Source organism: Phoca vitulina, unplaced genomic scaffold (assembly GCF_004348235.1).
Source record: "Phoca vitulina isolate PV1807 unplaced genomic scaffold, GSC_HSeal_1.0 scaffold16, whole genome shotgun sequence".
Lineage (NCBI taxonomy): Eukaryota > Metazoa > Chordata > Mammalia > Carnivora > Phocidae > Phoca > Phoca vitulina.
This window is the reverse complement of record NW_022589719.1, coordinates 29,500,263-29,518,101: the sequence shown is the minus strand read 5'-3', so window position 1 is coordinate 29,518,101 and position 17,839 is coordinate 29,500,263. Positions and strand designations below refer to the sequence as shown.

Genomic DNA, 17,839 nt, shown 5'->3' with positions numbered 1-17,839 from the left:
AGATTTTGGAGACAGGTATCTAGAAGGGGCATAGAAAACTACATAGCGGCAATTTCATAGTTTTTGTCAACCTTGGCTACTTGTCCGTGAAATGGGGACAATACCACCTGTCTCAGGATTAGAGTGAGAACTGCGATGCGTGAGAGCACAGGCCTGGCACGGGAGAAGTCCAAGATTTCATTCATTCGTGTAACAAGCGTTTGTAGAACTGTTACTGGGTGCTGTGGTTGAAAAATGAATGAATGAAAATGAGGAAATCTGCGCACAGGGACTGGAGTTCAAGGGGAAGGTCTCAAAGTCGCTCCCACCAGGCTTCTCACTGCCCGCCACGCGAGCTCGCCACGCCGGATGTGACGTCACCCACTCCCGTGGTTCCCAGAACTAGGCAGAGGGACCGGAAATTAACCCGAGGGGAGGGGTGCAGACTGACCGGAAGTGGGCCCTGGCGGGCGCCGCGGTTCCCACCTCGCGCGAGCCGGTGGAGCGGAGCGTGAGGAAGGCGGGACACGGGGCGGGGCCGCTGCAGGGGCGGGGTCTGCAGGCTGGCGGGTGGGGGGCGGGGACCCCCTAGTCCCCCCCGGACCCCGCCTGCCCAGGCGGCGGCACGGCCATGAAGCTGAAGCTGAAGAACGTGTTTCTCGCCTACTTCCTGGTGTCGATCGCCGGCCTCCTCTACGCGCTGGTGCAGCTCGGTGAGCGGGGCGGGGCGGGGGTGCGGCGGGCCCGCCCGAGGGCGCCCGCCGCCGTGCATCCCGCCCTGGGGATGAACCCCCGCGCAGACACCATTCAGCCGGCTCGGCCCTCCCACAGCCCTCTGCGGCCGCCGGCGCTCTCCCCTCTCTAGGATGCACCGCCGCTTCCCGCCGCACCTCGGATGAAATGCAGACTCTTTCCCAGAGTCCGCAAGGCCCCGCATGATCCTGTGGCCGTCAGCCTTTCCAACCCCATTCCCCTTCCCACTCGCTCGCTCTGCTCCGGCCGCACTGGCTGCATGACAGGTTCTCGAAAGCCCACGCTCATTGCTCTCTCAAGCTCTTAACCTGCTCCTTCTGGCTGCGGTGCTTTTCTCCCTGCTCTTCCTGGCCGCCGCTTTCTCATGCTTCAGGTCTCAGCTCAAATGTCACCGCCTCAGAGAGGCCTTCCCCGACCACCTTAGCTAGCGTTAACTCCTCTTTTTCTGGATTCTCTTTTATTCTCTGTCTTACGTGTTTCCTTCGTGGCCCTTACCAAAATTCGTAATGATTTTACTAATTTGTTTCTTTGCTCAGTGTCTGCCTCTGCCACTAAACTGAAAGCTCCATGAAGGCAGGGACCGTGTCTGCTTTGCTCCCTGCCGCATCCCCAGCACCTAAGGCTGTGCCTCCCACGAGGAGCATTCAAATAAATATTTATCCAATAACGGAATCATTGAATTTTATGAGTCTTTGGTCACACAGCCAAGGGAACAGATGGAACGTTGCCTCTTACACAGAGAGACAGGGCTTAGGGCTTGATCCTCAGGTATTTAAAAGACAGCCCTGTTTCAGGAGATCTAGTTGTTCTTTATGGCTCCAGAAGGCAACATTAGGATCAGCAGGTAGAAGGGATGGAGGCAGATGATTAGCTCAATATCCGAGTAAAAGCTGTAACAGATGGAATTGATTGCAGTTGGAGGGGGCTGCTGATTGAGACAATGAGCTCCCCCCCACCCCCCAATCAGGGGTGTGGAAGAGGCTGCCAGGGAAGTTGTCAGGAGATTCCTGCACTGGCTAGGAGTTGAACAAGAAGGTTATGCCCCTTTGGGATGCTCAACATGCTGTGGTTCTCTGCCCCCATCCCTGCTTCCTGGGACCAGGTCAGCCATGTGACTGCCTCCCTCCCCTGCGCGCAGCCGCAGAGCAGCTTCGGCAGAAGGATCTGAGGATTTCCCAGCTGCAAGCCGATCTCCGCCGTCCACCCCCTGCCCCTGCCCAGCCCCCTGAACCTGAGGCCCTGCCCACTATCTATGTTGTTACCCCCACCTACGCCAGGTATGGGCTCTGGTGTACCCCAGAGGCCTGCATGGGCCAGGAGGTTGGGGTTGATGATGAGTTTGGGGAGGCACTGGGCCAGGTGATGTGCCTCAAACTAGGGCACGCCAAATGATGAGATAAATGAGCCACACCTCTCTCTCCTCAAAGATTTGTGGGAAAAGGGTTTTTTTTTCCTAGTAAAATAGACAGGGGTATACTCTGAAATAGAATACACAGTTCCTAACACATTTTAAGATAGAACAATAAAGTTTCAAGGAAATGTTGAGCTTGCCCATGAGTTCACTCTCTCTCTCAGGGATCCTTTGGTGAGAAAGTTTGAGGATCCCTGACTAAATTGAAATAGGAAAGGGCTTGGCCTTACAGTGATAATAGGGTCTAGAAATAGTTACACCAGCTATGATTTACGGTGTGTTTACTCTCTACCAGGCACTGTGCTAAGTAAGGGCTTTACTTTTTTTTTTTTTTTTTGTAGTTTTTTTGGGTACAAACCAACTGGGGAACATGGTTTTGGATCTATAGCTAAAGAGCCTTCCAACACCTCCCTGGAATCAGGTGGCTGACCCATGTAGGCACAGGCAGCTCTAGACCCTGTCCCCTTCCACACACACAGCACCACCCCTGGGGCAGACAGACCAAACTGCAGGAGAAAGAAGCCTAGAAGAGACTGGGCCACACCTTCCCAGTTTCTTGTCTAAACTCAGGCAAATCCTCCCCTGGAGAGGAATGAGGCAAAGGGCTCCTCTAAATCTCTCTACCTGGAAACCCAGGAAGAGGACCTGGCCCTCCTGGTATTTTAGAAAGTCATTATAATTTAATCTTTAAGACAACATTGTTGTAAAATACCGTTATTCTCATTTTCATAGCCAAGGAAACTGAGGTGTGGGGAGATCTGACCCATTTCCTCCAGTGTCTCACCTATTAAGTTACCAAGCTGCCATTCAAACCCAGATCTGTCTGATTCCAAAGCCTGTGCCCTTAACTTGTAGTCTCCCACAGCCAGAGCCCTGAGGTTGAGGGGGCTGCCGGACATGGGCTGCAGGAACAGGGCAGGTGAGCACAGTGTGAAGTTGACAGGCAAGAAGGGGAGTTTGGGTGTTGGCTGGGAAAGACCATGGGGGTTACTGGAAGGGACCCAGGAGAAGCTACGTGTAGGGGCGGGAGTGAGCAGATGGTGCCGACCCCTCGCCCTCCCGTGCATCTTTCCCCCTGCAGGCTGGTGCAGAAAGCGGAGCTGGTGCGGCTGTCCCAGACACTGAGCCTGGTGCCCCGGCTGCATTGGCTGCTGGTGGAGGATGCTGAGGGCCCCACCCCACTGGTCTCCCGGCTGCTGGCTGCCTCGGGCCTCCTCTTCACACACCTGGCGGTCCTCACCCCCAAGGCCCAGCGGCTCAGGGAGGGTGAGCCCGGCTGGGTTCGGCCCCGCGGTGTAGAGCAACGGAACAGGGCCCTGGACTGGCTGCGGAGCGGAGGGGGCGCTGTGGGGGGAGAGAAGGACCCCCCTCCAGCCGGCACGCGGGGAGTCGTGTACTTTGCAGATGATGACAACACCTACAGCCGGGAACTCTTTGAGGAGGTGAGCGGTGGGAGGGGCGGGGATGGGGAAAGAGGCAGGTGGGGCCAGCCTCGCCGGTTGCCTTGGTTACGGGTGGGAGGAGGGGGAGCAGTGGGGCAGAGTGGCCGCAGCGGCCCTTCCTGCTGCTCCCTTGCCCCTGGGCCACACTCTGTCTGTTTCTTCTCTCCTGACCTCTCTTAGATGCGCTGGACCCGTGGTGTCTCAGTGTGGCCCGTGGGGCTGGTGGGCGGCCTGCGATTTGAGGGCCCTCGGGTACAGGATGGCCGGGTTGTGGGCTTCCACACAGCATGGGAGCCCAACAGGCCCTTCCCAGTGGATATGGCAGGATTTGCTGTTGCCCTGCCCTTGCTGTTGGCTAAGCCCAGTGCCCAGTTCGACGCCACTGCTCCCCGGGGCCACCTGGAGAGCAGTCTCCTGAGCCACCTCGTGGATCCCAAGGACCTGGAGCCGCGGGCAGCTAACTGCACTCGGGTAAGGAGCTGGAGGTGGGCACAAACCTGGCTCTGGGATATGGAATGGTGATGGGGGAAGCGGAGTAAGGCTTTGGGGAGGAGGATCAAAGGATGGGTGTTTAAACCAGGAGGGACCCTCCAGAGCTTGGACTCAACCTTGCTTACTCTCCTGTAGGGGAAGCTGGGAGCCAGGGAAGGAAAGAGGTCTCCTGGGCACCCACGTAGCACAGAGGGGGTACGGGGATAAGGTCCCATTTTAGAGGCACTAAAGGCCCCTGCCTTTCACACTTTGCAGCCAACGCTGCGTGTGTAGAGGGGGTGAGAGAATCCGTTCCACACTGAGGGCCCCAGAGGCCTCATTGCAGCTGGGTCCAGCTCTAACTGAAACGCTCCCGGGGCAGGTTCTGGTGTGGCACACACGGACAGAGAAGCCCAAGATGAAGCAGGAAGAGCAGCTACAGCGGCAGGGCCGAGGCTCAGACCCAGCTGTTGAGGTGTGATGGCAGCCCCACCCTGACTACCACCGCGTCAGGCACGAACCTGGGGGACTGGGCCCCTGGCCTGCCCAGGATGCAGTTTTCCAAATCCTGACCCCTCAGAGCCAGGGGCGGTCCCTCTGCCCCCTCAGCCCCAGGGCGTGGCCCAGCTGCTTCTCCCCTCCCCCAGCCTGCCATGTGGCGCTGCCCACAGGCTGGGGACAAGCGGCCCTTGTGTTGAGCCAGGTCAGCCCCGTCTGGGGCAGAGCAGAAGGACAGACACTCAGGAGGGAGGGCTCCTGAGCAACTGGGTAACTTATTGGGGCTGGGCATGCACTGGGGGGCTGGAGGAGCTGGGCTGGACCCTCCCCACCTGAGCATGCTGACCCCCCTCCTACCTCCAGAATAAAAGATCTCAAGCTGGAGGGGCCTCTGGTTTCCTTCTTTGCGCACGTCTGGTTCTTGCGTTTGATCCTTACCAGAGTCAACACCTAGGCGTCCTGGCTTCTCTATCAGACAAATCAGTTCTCCCAGGGCCCCCCACCCCCTGGAAGAGGAAGATCAGTGGCTTCAGTCCAAAAGCTTTATTGAGTCTGTGTGCCAGGACCAGTCTCCAGTCCTTCCCACGTCACCTTCCCATCACCCTGGGTGCTTTCTGTTCCCCGGTGGCTCTTGGCCACAGGGCTAGGCCCTGGACACCTAGTTTTCTCGCCGTCCCCATTCCGGCTCCGTGACTATCCTTAACCCCTCCTCTAATCCCAGGGATCCCCCCTCCCCGACCTGGAGCCTTGGTAAGGAGTTGTGAGGTTTTCAGTCTTGTCCATCCCTCCCCTTCCCCCCCCCCCCCCAGTCCCCACCCGAACATTCAGGCCACTAGGCCTCAGGTAGACCCTCCTTAGGAGGTGCCTCTTCTGGTGGGGCCTCCTCAGGTGCCGGCCTGTCAGCCACCCCTCCGTGTCGCCACGCTGTTTTCAGCATGTCCTTCAGCCCACTGGGAAACAGATAGCCCTGGGTCTCTCCCTCCCCGTCGATGACTCCTCCAAGCCCCTCCAGTGCCGTCTGAAGGTACCGCAGGCCCAGGAGCACCAGAATCTGTGGGGAAGGCAGGGAGAAAGAGGTCAGGGAGGGCCAACTGCTCCTGGGGCCAGGGCTGGAGGCAGGGAGGGGGGCCAGATGGAGGGAGCCCTCAGACACGTTGCTAACTCACCTGCAGCAGGAAGGTGACTGCCAGCATGCTGCCCAGCATGCTCGCCAAGCCCTGCAGGTGCCCCAGCAGCACGCTGTGGCATCCTTGGGCCCAGAGGTTTAGGTTGGGCTGACGGGGATCAAAGAGAGGGTGGACGTGGGGCTCTGAGAGCCGGCTTTGCAGGCAAGGTCTGGGCGAGTGGGGGTTGCAGCAGGAGAAAGGGACACCATCGATCAGATATAGGCCTTCCACGTTGCTCTGGATCCGGCTGCAAAGGGAGGGGCAGGGATGTTAGGATGTCTGGAAATAGAGGCCTCGGGGAGAAGCTACGGGGCTCAGGAGTTCAGAAGGGAAACTCGAAAGACCTTTGCTGACTGGTTTACTGTGTGCGAGGCATGCATAATTCATTTACCTTCACAATAAGTCTGTAAAATAGGTCCTATTATATCCATTCTTCAGAGGAGGAAACGGGCCCAGAGCAGTTGGGTAACATGCCCTGGGTCACACACCTAATAAACGGCAGATCTGTAACCCGAGGCTCTCAATCACTACGCTCTATTTATTGCCTGTGGGGTGAGGTGGGTTTCAAGGGAGGAGGAGGCGAAGGAGGGGAAGGAGGCCAGGAGGAGTGGGGGGAGGGGAGAAACAAAACACTCACTCAACCACGTCCTGGTCATTGGGATCCAAGTAACGGCTGCTGATCCACTGGATCCCAAACCAGTCCTTGTACCCGTGGCGCCCGCAGCAGTGGTGCCTCAGCTGGAGCTCATCCAACAGCCGTTTGGCATGACAGTGTCCGGGCACCTCTGTGTCTTTGTAGTGAGCCAAGGCAGTCCCCAGGCCCTCCTCCAGCCCGGTGTCCAGACTCCCAGGTAAAGCCAGGGCTAGCCCCAGGGCGAGGACCAGAAGACCCCCGCCCCCAGCAGTGCCAACCACCAGCAGTGGGCCCAGGACCTTTCGCCAGGGAGGGTAGTGGGCCGCATCCAGGCTGGCCCTGCTGGCTCCCGCACCCACCAGCCCTGTGCCCAGAGCCACCGCACCGGCTGCCAGGGCAACGTGGGGCAGGGCAGCAAATGGGCAGGAGGGAGCCAAGAAGGTGCGGAGGTGCCCCAGCTGGGCCAGGAGGTGCCCGCTACAGAGGAGGGCGAGGGCACCGGCCAGCGCCAGCAGCCAGGAGAGGAGCCAGAGCCCCTGTGCCAGACGGATGCGGGGCTGGAGGGGCAGCACCAGGGGCAACACCGGGGCCATCTCCCATCTCCGCCCAAGGGAAAGCAGGGCTGTCAGGGACGAGGGTTGGCCGCGGCACGATGCTGAGTCAGCCCAGCCCGGCTTGAGCTGGGCTAATGCCACCCTGACCCCAATACCCTGGGAATCCGCCCCCCCCCAGCCTTAATAACCCGCTGCCCTGGCCCCTGCCAGCCCCAGTTCGAGATGCCTTGGCCTTGCCCCTTAGGAAAAGCCCCGCCCCCGGGCAAGAGGCCCAGTTCGTGACCCCGCCCCTGCCCCCTCGCGGAAGTGGGGAGGGGCCGGTCGGCTCTGGCCCTAGGGGCTAGGGGCTGGGGGCTCGGAGACCAGAGAGGACCCCAGGGAGTCAGGGGGCGGGGATTCCGGCAGGGCCTGGAGGGCGGAGGCCCGGAGGGGGCCCGGGGGTCAGCGGGTTGGCCCTGCCCGTGTCCTGAGCGGCGAGGCCCGGACAGGGAGGGGTTACCAGGCGGCCCGGCCCCCCCCCGTCCCGCCCCCCCCTCCCGCGCTTCCTGGCGGCTCCGCGTCCGGCGCCTGTTTGTGCCGCGGCGCTGGGGCCCGGGACGGCCCCGCCACCCCACCCCCGGGAGCCGAGAGCGGCCCCGGGAGAGTCCGAGGCCCCGGCGGGCCCCGGAGCCGGCCGCCCCCGCCCCACAGCGCCCCCTCCAGGCCCTTTCCCCGCGCCCGACAGCGCCCCCGAGGGGTGGCACGGCACCCGTGCGCGCGCGCCCCGGGGTGCTTCCCCTTCCCGTCTCCCTGGCCATGGCCCCGGCGGCTTAGAAGCCTCCTCCGCCGCCGCCGCTCGGAGCAAGCCGGGGGCCGGATGGACGGGGCCGGGGGGCCCGGTGAGTACGGGGCGGGGCGGGCGGCGTGCCCCTTCCCGGAGCGCCGGCCGGTCGGCCGCTGCCAGTGCCCGACGGCTGTCTGGTGGCGACCCGCGTGCTCCTCGGCCTCAGGGGCTCTGAGCATCCTCCACTGTTCCTCAGGTCGCTCTCCCCAGTTATTTGGATCTCCTACTGTCATTTCGAACTTTCTCAACGTCATCCACTCCCCATGTTACTCTGGGCCCCTCGATGTTTCTCTGTCCCCTGTGTTATTCTGGGCTTCTTCCCCTGGTTTTTCGGGTCGTTTTACTTCTGACCCGTTACCCTGGGACCTTCACTATGACTCCGTCTCCACTGATACCCTCTCCGGTCATTCTCTATCTCTTCTCCCGGTCCTCTGAGCCCTCAGATGACTGTAGTCTCTTGTCCCCCTCTTCTTTTGCGCCCCCTCCTCAGTTTCTCTGCCTTCCCGGGAGAGCTGAGCCTGCTCTGCGGTGGGCTGTCATCCTTCACCCGCACTGCGCCTCCCTCTGTGGTTCCCACGTTCCTGGGCGGTCCTCCATATTTCCCCCCCGGGTACTCCATGGTGCTCCCTGCCTTTGCGGAGGCTGAGACAGCAGCAGGAAGGGAGCTCTGCCAGGCTCCTCGCCTGCCCTGCCAGAAGGAGGCCCTTGATCCTCTACCACCCGTCTCCTCCCCTCTGGGCCAGCCTCCAAGCCTGCGGCTGCTTGAAGGGGGTAGTCCTATTGGACAAATGCAAACTTGGGGGAAGACAGAATCCCCTCAACCCCTCTCTTCGGGGTTGGGCACGTTCTGAGTGCTTCTCGCCCCTTTCCCAGGTGAGGGCCCTGCTCCGGAGGCCCTGCAGTCCTTGAGCCGGCGGCTTCAGGTGCAGGAGAAGGAGATGGAGCTGGTAAAGGCAGCCCTGGCAGAGGCCCTCCGCCTGCTGCGGCTGCACGTGCCCCCCACCCCCCTGCAGGACCCTGGCACGCCCGCTCCGCCACGGGACAGGTATGCCTCTTGTCACACACCCTCTTCCTCTTCCTTCCAGGGACCTCTTAGGGGCATCAGGTTGATTCACTGTCTCCCCAGCAGCCCTGCAGTGCCCCCAGGACTGCCACCCACATGCGGCCCCTCCTTGGTGAGCCGGGGCACCCAGACCGAGACAGAGGCGGAGACGGAGCCATCCCCTGGACCCCCTGGCCTGAGCAATGGGCCCCCAGCCCCCCAGGGGGGCAGCGAAGAGCCTGGTGGGACCCAGTCTGAAGGAGGGGGCAGCAGCAGCAGTGGTACTGGTTCCCCCGGCCCCCCGGGGGTCCTCAGGCTTGTGCAGCCCCCACAGCGTGCTGACACGTAAGTGTCCTGCGGCAGAGCCTGGCCGGGGCGGGGCGGGGGGGGAGGACTGGAGAGCACGAGCAGAGGGAATGATCTTTACCTGCTCACTATGCTCCTACCAGGCCACGGAGAAATTCCTCCTCCTCCTCATCCCCCTCAGAGCGGCCTCGGCAGAAACTCTCCCGGAAGGCAGCTTCCTCGGCCAACCTGCTGTTGCGGTCAGGGAGCACAGAGAGGTGGGCGAGGCTCCCCCCGCGCCCCTCCCGCCCCTCCCCCAGGCTCAAGCTCTTGACTTTCCACATCCCTCACCTCACTTCCCTGGGTGGGGTGGGGGGACCTCATTGCCCAACAGGAAGAAAGGAACAAGCACTCCTGGGCCGCCTGCTGTGTTCCCGGCTCTGTGCTAAACCCTCGACCTCCTCCACCTCATTCAGTTCCCACGACACCCTTGGGGGGTAGGTGGTCTCATGCGGTTCATTGTCCAGGTGAGGAAGCAGGCTCAGAGAGGGTAAGTCATTTGCCTGGGGTCACACAGCTAGAGCTAGGATTTGAACCCTACTCCTCCTGACTCCGGTTCTACCATATCACCACATTCCTTCCAAGATTCTAAGAGGTACCAAAAGCTCTCATGATTTTCATTTTCATGGATGACTGTTTTCAGAGTTTCAGCTCTACCCCTCAGCTCCCTGCTCCAGTCTACCAGGCTTTATTTCTAGAGAGCAAGGGGAGATGCTAGTGGCTGAGTATAGTTGTCTCAGAGTGCCTACAGGCCCCAGGACACCTGAGTGTTTATTCGAGTCCTGTCCTTGGTCTCCTTTATTTTCTGAAGAGATATTACTACCTTATAATCTAGGGACAGCTGTTTGTGGAATTCACCTGTTACTTTCCTCTGGCGAGATAAGGACTTTCTTGCTTACCTCCCAGATCCCTGAAAGGCAGGCCTGCTGTACATTCTGGATTCACTTTGGTCCCATTTTACAGATGGAGAAATGAAAAGGCCAGCCAGAGGCCTGGTGGTCTAGAGGAAAGGGCCCCTCCTTGCCATGCCGCCCTGCCTCTCACCAGGCTTTAGGGCTTTGTGCCGTGTGCTCTGCCCCTTTAGCCTAAACCTTCTCATCTCTTACATGGGGCTGAAAGTCCCCATCTACTTGGGGCCCTGAATGCTCTGAATGCAGACTAAAAGCCTGCAGAGGTGACTGGGGCTCTAGAGGAGCTTCCTTTCTTGTGTCCTGCCCTTTCCCACTTAGGTCTTGGGACCTGACCCCATCCCTCTGCTTTTCTCTCTTCCCAACAGCCGTGGGGGGAAAGACCCCCTTTCCAGCCCCGGGGGTCCTGGGTCTCGGAGGAGCAACTATAATTTGGGTATGTACAGAGGAGTCTGGAAGAACTGGGATGATGGACTTGGGGTTTGGGCTACAGCCCCAGGAGCTATTGTGGGGGACCTGTGAGGTGTGGTGGGTAGAGTTCTGCTCTGGCTTTCCTGAAAGGGAGGCTGCAGGGTGGTGGTTGACACCCCCCTTTTCTCTGTAGAAGGCATCTCAGTGAAGATGTTCCTTCGCGGCCGCCCCATTACCATGTACATCCCGTCTGGCATCCGCAGCCTTGAGGAGCTGCCCAGCGGCCCACCCCCGGAGACCCTCAGCCTTGACTGGGTGTATCCTGCCCCCTCCAGTCCCATGGGAGCCACGTTTCCCATCTTGGGAACCCCCCCCTTCTTTATGGTTTCCCCCTGGGTCTGCGGGATCAGGAAGCCCTCTGACCCCTCCCTTACCATCCTCTGCCGACGGTGCTGCCAGCCAGAAGCTCTTTCGTTGCCCCCTCTCTTCCTCATTCTGCCCTTGGTCTGACCCTTTCCTTGACCGTGATCCCCACTCCAGTTATGGGTACAGGGGTCGTGACTCCCGCTCTAATTTGTTTGTGCTGCGCTCTGGGGAGGTGGTCTACTTTATCGCCTGTGTGGTGGTGCTGTATCGGCCCGAGGGAGGCCCAGGGGGTCCTGGAGGTGGCGGCCAGAGACATTACCGGGGCCACACGGACTGCGTTCGATGGTGAGGGGCCTGGGGCCTGGGAGTGGGCAGCTCCTAGGCGTGGGGATGGTGGGCTTGGCAGGAACAGGGTCGGGGCGGGTGTGGAGGAGCAGGAGGGAAGCTGCTACTTGGCTGCTCTCCAAGCATGGAGAAAGTGTCCTGGGGGGTCATGAGAGACCGACCCCCTTCCCTAGAGCGTCTCCTCCCCCACTTAGCCTGGCCGTCCACCCCGATGGTGTTCGTGTAGCCTCAGGACAGACAGCTGGAGTGGATAAAGATGGAAAGGTAAGGCCAAAGTCAAACACCAGGCAGACAGGATGAAATTCCAGCCTGGCTTTCCTTCACGTCCCTGACCCCTTCTCTGACTCCACCAGCCCCTGCAGCCGGTGGTCCACGTCTGGGACTCAGAGACCCTGCTGAAGCTGCAGGAGATTGGACTGGGGGCCTTCGAGCGGGGTGTGGGAGCCCTGGCCTTTTCAGTGGCGGTGAGCTGGCCCTAAAGCCTCTAGAGCCCCCATCTTCCTTGCCCAGGAACCTCCTTCTTGCACCTCACCAGGACGCCTCCGAAGTTCTGGCCTTCCTGAACCCTACCCAGCCGGTTTTCCTGAGAAAGGGACAGGTGTCCACTTCTGCCCACTCCACCCGTGATGGCAGCCCGTGCCTAATGACTGTGAGCCCACAGACCTCTAGGCCTCACTCAGCCCCTCCGATGTGTCCCCCGTTCTCAGGATCAGGGTGCTTTTCTTTGTGTGGTGGATGATTCCAATGAGCACATGCTGTCAGTGTGGGACTGCAGCCGAGGCACAAAGCTGGCTGAGATCAAGGTGAGGAGCGAGTCCGGGTGGCCTGGTGGGGCACTGAGCTTAGGGAGCTAAGAGCAGTGGAGTGCACGGCGAACTCCAGACTTCCCCGTACCTTGACTTCATTTCTGGCTGGGTCACCTGGAGCGAGCCTCTTAGCCTCCCTGAGGTTGTGAAAGGGAACTCTGGAAGTTCTGGCCTCCCGAGGGACCCATAGCGTGCTAGGCATTAGGGTGGGCCTGTCATCATGAGTAACTGGGAGGGGTGCTCTTAGGGGACCAGGGTCTGGGTCCGGAAGGAAGGCTTGTCCTGGGGTTTCGGGCCTTCAGCAGACCAGCTGTCAGGATGCACACTGAAGAGTCGCGTGAAGTGAGGGTGCTCAGGGCTTGGGGTGGCTGAATCTGGTTATCTTCCCTTCAGAGTACAAATGACTCAGTCTTGGCCGTTGGCTTCAGCCCTCGTGACAGCAGTTGCATTGTCACCAGCGGGAAATCCCACGTTCACTTCTGGAACTGGAGCGGAGGAGCAGGGCTTCCTGGAAACGGGACGCTCACCCGGAAACAGGGTGTCTTCGGGGTGAGGCGTGGATGGGTGCGGGGTGGCGTGGGAGGACAGGACAGAGGTGGGAGGATTGGTCTGAGTACTGTAGACCCTACTACTCCCCACCCAGCGACGGTTCATGACTTTCAGTCTTTGCCCTTCCCTCTGACTCCTGCTCTCTGCTTGCCTCTCCCCCAGAAATACAAGAAACCCAAGTTTATCCCTTGCTTTGTGTTCCTCCCGGATGGAGACATTCTCACTGGGGATTCAGAGGGGAACATTCTCACCTGGGGGCGGAGCCTCTCAGATTCCAGGACCCCAGGCAGGGGTGGGGCCAAAGGTACGTGGTTGGGGGTGGTGGCTCCTGGGAAGTCCAGTACCCCAGAGGGTCTGTGGGAACAAAGACGATTTTCCTTTTTTTTTTTTTTTTTTTTTACCATGAGAGCTGATAGTTGTCTGTGGGCCCCAAGGAGGCTCTCTTAGAGGAGGGCCATCTAGAAGGGTAGGGACACCATGGCAAAGGGGCAGGGCTGGGGCTTTGGAGTCTGCCAGATGCTGGGTTCACATTCCAGTTTTGCCGCTGCTCGTTTGGCCTTTAGGAAGTTACCTCACGTCTTTGGGCCTCGGTTGTCCAGTCTGTAAACTGGGTAAAATGATAGCCGAGGATCAGAGACCGTATTCAGTAGGTACTCAATAGCTGGGAGTTATTACTCTGTTGCGACGGTCAGGGCTGCTCGAGTTCCCCACTTCCCGGCACCCCTACGGCATGACCCACTCATGTCTTCCAACAGAGACCTACGGGATTGTAGCCCAGGCCCACGCTCATGAAGGTTCCATCTTTGCCCTCTGTCTCCGGCGGGATGGGACTGTGCTGAGTGGTGGTGGACGGGACCGCCGGCTGGTCCAGTGGGGGCCGGGATTGGTGGCCCTCCAGGAGGCTGAGGTGAGGGCTAGGCTGGGGTCGGGGGGAGGGAGGAGGAAGAGGAATGGCCAGGGGGCCCCTGACTTCCCGCCACCATCCTGCAGATTCCTGAACACTTCGGGGCTGTGCGGGCCATTGCGGAGGGGCTGGGCTCCGAGCTGCTGGTGGGAACCACGAAGAATGCGTTGCTGAGGGGAGATCTGGCCCAGGGCTTCTCCCCTGTAATCCAGGTTGGGGGGCCGAGGGCTCCTGGGGTGGGGGAGGAGGGCGGGAAGAGCTACTGAGGCGGGGCGGAGGTGACAGCCCACGCTCCGCTGCAGGGCCACACGGATGAGCTCTGGGGGCTCTGCACGCATCCCTTCCAGAACCGCTTCCTGACCTGTGGTCATGACCGGCAGCTCTGCCTGTGGGATGGGGAGGGCCATGCGCTGGCCTGGAGCATTGACCTCAAGGTAGAGCCCCGCGTCCCTGGCTCCCCAATGCCACGCCCACCATGGCTTCTGTGGCCGCCACTCCTTCCCCAACATCCTTTTCCCTTCTCCCCAGAGGCCACCAGTTTGTACTGGTATGGCTATAAGGGCTACTAAAATCTCCACCCTTCTGTGCAGATGCCTCCAGCGCCCCCTGCGCACTGCCCCCTTGCCCCCAAAGCCCCAGACCTCCCCTCGATCCAGCAACAAATGGTTACTCTCCAGCACAGCTTCCCAGCTCAGTTCTGGTTGTTAAATATCTTGAGTATCGCCTCATTTAGGCTCCAGTGACACCCTGCCTCCACCCCAGGTCTACTGTCCCTCTCCTCCCCGTCTCATCCTTGGGAGGAGAAGGCTTTCGTGTTACCTACATGACGAGGTGTCCATCCGGGAACCTTCACTAGAAAGGCATCTTCTTGAATTCACCTTCTCCCCCCTCCCAGGAGACTGGTCTCTGTGCTGACTTCCACCCCAGTGGGGCAGTCGTGGCCGTAGGACTGAACACAGGGAGGTGAGAGGAGCCAGGATTCCTGGGAGGGGAAAGCAGGAGGTATGGGAAGGGTTCCCCGGTTATGGGGTGTGCGTGTGGGGGCGGGGAGGAATGTGGCTGCTGCCTGCTCAGGAGCCCCAACTGCACCTTCCCAGTGCTTTTCTCTGCAGCCCGGGCCTCCCCTGCTCTCCTGTGGCAACCATCATCACTCAACCACTCTCCCCTCCGGGCCTGGAGTGGAGGACGTGGCAGCTTAGGATAGAGGAGCAGTGTGGATGGGAGGGGTTCAGGAGAGACTAACAAAGGGAAGTGACAGGCTTACGACTCCATAAGGTCCTCCTACTCGGCCCTTGTATTCCTTTCTTAGAGGCATCTCAGCCCCTCAGCCAAGGTCCTCCTACTCGGCCCTTGTATTCCTTTCTTAGAGGCATCTCAGCCCCTCAGCCTTTATTTCTCCTTAGCCCCTTCCGGTTTCCTAGCCTAAGAATGCAGTGTTGGGGGCACCTGGGCGGCTCAGTTGGTTAAGCGTCCAGCTCTTGATTTCGGCTCAGGTCATGATCTCAGGGTAGTGAGATGGAGCCCTGCGTGTGCTCTGTGCTAGGCATGGAGCCCGCTTAAGATTCTCTCTCTGCCTCTCCCCACTGTCCCTCTCTATTTATTTTTTTAATATTTATTTATTTCAGAGAGAGAGAGAGGGAGAGTGAAAGCATGAGGAGGGGGAGGGGCAGAGGGAGAAGCAGGCTCCCTGCTGAGCAGGGAGCCCAACGAGGGACTTAATCCCAGGACCCTGGGATCAGGACCTGAGCCGAAGGCAGGGGCTCAACTGACTGAGCCACCCAGTTACCCCAACCCTCTCTTTTTTAAAAAAAAGATGTGGGGCGCCTGGGTGGCTCAGTTGGTAGAGTGGCTGCCTTTGGCTCGGGTCATGATCCCAGAGTCCTGGGATCGAGCCCCACATCGGGCTCCCTGCTCAGCGGAGAGCCTGCTTCTCTCTCCCCTCTGCCTGCCTCTTTGACTGCTTGTGCTCTCTATCTCTCTGTCAAATGAATAAATAAAATCTTAAAAAAAAAAAAAAGATGCAGTGGCAACTTGTCTTCATCACAGCTGTTCTGTCGGTGTCTCTGAGAGTCCAACTTGCCAACCTCCACCTTGCCCAGGACAGGTAACCTCACACCTGCTTTCCACCCCCTCCCTTCCAGGTGGCTGGTTTTGGACACAGAGACCCGGGAGATCGTGTCGGACATCACTGACGGCAATGAGCAGCTCTCAGTGGTCCGGTACAGCCCAGGTGGGAGTCACCCCCACCCCGGACCCAGACCTGTCCCTGGCCCTTCCTTCTCTGAGTGACTGTCTTTGTAGATGGGCTGTACCTGGCCATCGGTTCCCATGACAACATGATCTACATCTATAGCGTTTCCAGTGATGGTGCCAAGTCCAGCCGCTTTGGCCGCTGTGTGGTGAGGAAGCTGGGGTGGAGGGTGGGGCATTGCCATAGCAGGTAAACTCCTTGAAGGGGTCTAATGCACTAGGGGGATCTGGGGAGGGGAAACGGTAGCTACATTTTTAGTCTCTTGACCCTTGTTCCTAGGGTCACTCCAGCTTCATCACTCATCTTGACTGGTCCAAGGATGGGAGTTTCATCATGTCCAATTCTGGGGACTATGAGATCCTTTACTGTGAGTGAAAATAGGGGAGAGCATGGGGAACGGGTAACCGGGTGGGTTTTATTTGGTTGAGGGGGGCTGCTGGTTGGGAGCGGTTGAAGGAGAGTATGTAGGGAACTCCAGGTGGAGGGGCTGTTACATAGGGAGGGGGAGATGGGGTTGGGATTGTACACATAGGAGAAATACTGTGATTTGGAAACCGCCCCCCCCCACAGTTTTACACCGTGTCTTTCCGCACGAGGACTTGAGGGAGTTGAAAAATGTACTAGGAAGAGGTTGTTCTGGACAAGTGTCTCAGGGCAGGTGTGGAGGGATTGACTTATCTAGGGAGGAGGAACTGATGAGAAGCTGTTAGGAGAACTTCAGCAAGAATTCAGGAAGCACATGGGGCTGGGTTTTGTCCTGGGCTGAGGGCTGTCACTACCTGAAGCCGGTCTTTCCAGCCTGCCCTTCCCGGTGTCTTCCCGACTGAGGGCAGGGTTAGAGCTGAGCTGGGTGGGCTCTCTCTCCCCAGGGGACGTGGTTGGAGGCTGCAAGCTGCTGAGGAATCGCTATGACAGCCGCGACCGGGAGTGGGCCACCTATACCTGCGTGCTGGGCTTCCACGTCTATGGTGAGCAGGGCCTTGGAACCTTGCGGGAGGGGTGGGGTGGGGGGCAAGGTGGAGCCCGCCCTGGGCTCGGAATGCAGGGCGTGTGTCGAGGGGTGGGCGTCAAGAAACCGGCAGATCCAGCCCGGGAGGCCCCTCAGGCCCTGGGCTGTCGGGACTGGGAAGGATTGCCTGGAACGCGGCCGGTGGGTGGCCGCGGCTGCCTGGGCGTCGGAAACGGTGCGGCCCTGGGCCGTGGGTGGCCACGGGGAGGAGGCCGCACTGAGGCCGGCCGCCGTGCTAGGCGTGTGGCCAGACGGCTCGGATGGCACCGACATCAACTCCCTGTGCCGCTCCCACAACGAACGCGTGGTGGCCGTGGCCGACGACTTCTGCAAAGTGCACCTGTTCCAGTACCCGTGCGCGCGTGCCAAGGTGAGGCCTCCCGGGGCCTCTGGGGCCGGGCGGGCCCGGGGCTCCGCGGCCGCCGCAACTCGGTCTCCTTCCCGCCCAGGCGCCGAGCCTCGTGTACGGCGGCCACGGCAGCCACGTGACCAGCGTCCGGTTCACGCACGACGACTCGCACCTCATCTCGCTGGGCGGCAAGGACGCCAGCATCTTCCAGTGGCGAGTGCTGGGCGCTGGGGGCGCGGGGCCGGCGCCCGCCACGCCCTCTCGAACCCCCTCCCTGTCCCCCGCCTCCTCTCTCGACGTCTGACCGCTGCGGGAGGGGACCCACCGGCCCTGCGGCGCGGCTCCGCCCCACCCGAAGCCCCCAGGACCAGGGGCCGACCTTTCCTGGACTTCGAGACATTCCCGATCGCGCGTTTCCCTGGAGGGGGCGAATGGCACCCCCGCACACACTGTAGAGACCCGCTGGCTGAGCCGGGCAGCCCCAGCCTGGGCCCTGACTCCCGCCGCCTGCTGAGGGGCAATAAACCAAAAGCAAAGTCGCCTCCCAGTCCTTTTGTGGGGCGCGGCTGGGCGCCTCCGGGGCCCTGTGGGGGTGGCGATGAAGAAAAAGAGGAGTTTGGAAAGGGTAGGGGAGCGTAGGCCACTCATGCAAATAACAGGCAAAGCCGCTTGCAAATAACCGGGCCGAGCGCAAAGGCGCGCGAGTCTTTCGGGGCCGCAGGAGGAGCTGCAGGGCTCCGGCGCGGAGAGGGTTAAGCCCAACTCTTCTCCCGCCCTCGGAGGAGGGGCCGAGCTGCAACGGAAATAACCGAGCGCCGGGCCG

At 60.4% G+C, this 17,839-nt stretch overlaps 3 protein-coding genes across 6 annotated transcripts; 2 read left to right on the top strand and 1 right to left on the bottom strand.

The window, feature by feature from the left end:
* Positions 1-414: 414 nt before the first annotated feature.
* On the top strand, positions 415-4,938 carry B3GAT3 (beta-1,3-glucuronyltransferase 3). The gene is made up of 5 exons (XM_032415017.1): positions 415-692; positions 1,835-2,009; positions 3,225-3,585; positions 3,766-4,056; positions 4,439-4,938. The coding sequence occupies exons 1-5, from the start codon at positions 611-613 to the stop codon at positions 4,535-4,537; spliced, it is 1,008 nt and encodes a 335-aa protein (XP_032270908.1). The 5' UTR covers positions 415-610; the 3' UTR covers positions 4,538-4,938.
* A 415-nt stretch (positions 4,939-5,353) lies between these two features.
* Positions 5,354-7,402, bottom strand: ROM1 (retinal outer segment membrane protein 1). Its single transcript, XM_032414389.1, has 3 exons — positions 6,358-7,402; positions 5,721-5,967; positions 5,354-5,605 (listed from the first exon to the last, which is right to left on the bottom strand). Exons 1-3 carry the CDS (start codon positions 6,945-6,947, stop codon positions 5,387-5,389), a joined length of 1,056 nt encoding a protein of 351 aa, XP_032270280.1. The 5' UTR covers positions 6,948-7,402; the 3' UTR covers positions 5,354-5,386.
* Positions 7,403-7,679: 277 nt separating this feature from the next.
* Positions 7,680-17,544, top strand: EML3 (EMAP like 3). Of its 4 annotated transcripts, none has more exons than XM_032415029.1 (22): positions 7,680-7,786; positions 8,605-8,678; positions 8,817-9,118; positions 9,223-9,336; positions 10,395-10,462; positions 10,631-10,754; positions 10,978-11,148; positions 11,343-11,412; positions 11,502-11,612; positions 11,856-11,951; positions 12,348-12,503; positions 12,666-12,807; positions 13,259-13,410; positions 13,494-13,619; positions 13,710-13,841; positions 14,303-14,370; positions 15,549-15,637; positions 15,709-15,806; positions 15,938-16,025; positions 16,528-16,626; positions 16,907-17,037; positions 17,117-17,544. In XM_032415029.1, exons 1-22 carry the CDS (start codon positions 7,765-7,767, stop codon positions 17,318-17,320), a joined length of 2,637 nt encoding a protein of 878 aa, XP_032270920.1. In that variant the 5' UTR covers positions 7,680-7,764; the 3' UTR covers positions 17,321-17,544. The 4 variants fall into 4 exon arrangements, with proteins under 4 accessions (XP_032270920.1, XP_032270919.1, XP_032270917.1 ...); XM_032415028.1 differs by having other exon boundaries at positions 8,605-8,776; positions 8,858-9,118; positions 10,634-10,754; XM_032415026.1 differs by having other exon boundaries at positions 8,605-8,776; positions 8,858-9,118.
* The last annotated feature ends 295 nt before the right edge of the window (positions 17,545-17,839 follow it).

What these genes read in the sequence shown, in the direction of transcription:
- B3GAT3 (XM_032415017.1), top strand. Translation starts at nt 611, where the DNA reads ATGAAGCTGAAGCTGAAGAACGTGTTTCTCGCCTACTTCCTGGTGTCG. An exon ending in GTTACCCCCACCTACGCCAG is followed by an intron (nt 2,010 to 3,224) that starts GTATGGGCTCTG and finishes TTCCCCCTGCAG; the next exon opens with GCTGGTGCAGAAAGCGGAGC. An exon ending in GCCGGGAACTCTTTGAGGAG is followed by an intron (nt 3,586 to 3,765) that starts GTGAGCGGTGGG and finishes GACCTCTCTTAG; the next exon opens with ATGCGCTGGACCCGTGGTGT.
- ROM1 (XM_032414389.1), bottom strand. Translation starts at nt 6,947, where the DNA reads ATGGCCCCGGTGTTGCCCCTGGTGCTGCCCCTCCAGCCCCGCATCCGT. An exon ending in AATGACCAGGACGTGGTTGA is followed by an intron (nt 5,968 to 6,357) that starts GTGAGTGTTTTG and finishes CTCCCTTTGCAG; the next exon opens with CCGGATCCAGAGCAACGTGG. An exon ending in CAGTCACCTTCCTGCTGCAG is followed by an intron (nt 5,606 to 5,720) that starts GTGAGTTAGCAA and finishes CCTTCCCCACAG; the next exon opens with ATTCTGGTGCTCCTGGGCCT.
- EML3 (XM_032415026.1), top strand. Translation starts at nt 7,765, where the DNA reads ATGGACGGGGCCGGGGGGCCCG. An exon ending in GGACTATGAGATCCTTTACT is followed by an intron (nt 16,026 to 16,527) that starts GTGAGTGAAAAT and finishes CTCTCTCCCCAG; the next exon opens with GGGACGTGGTTGGAGGCTGC. An exon ending in ACCCGTGCGCGCGTGCCAAG is followed by an intron (nt 17,038 to 17,116) that starts GTGAGGCCTCCC and finishes CTTCCCGCCCAG; the next exon opens with GCGCCGAGCCTCGTGTACGG.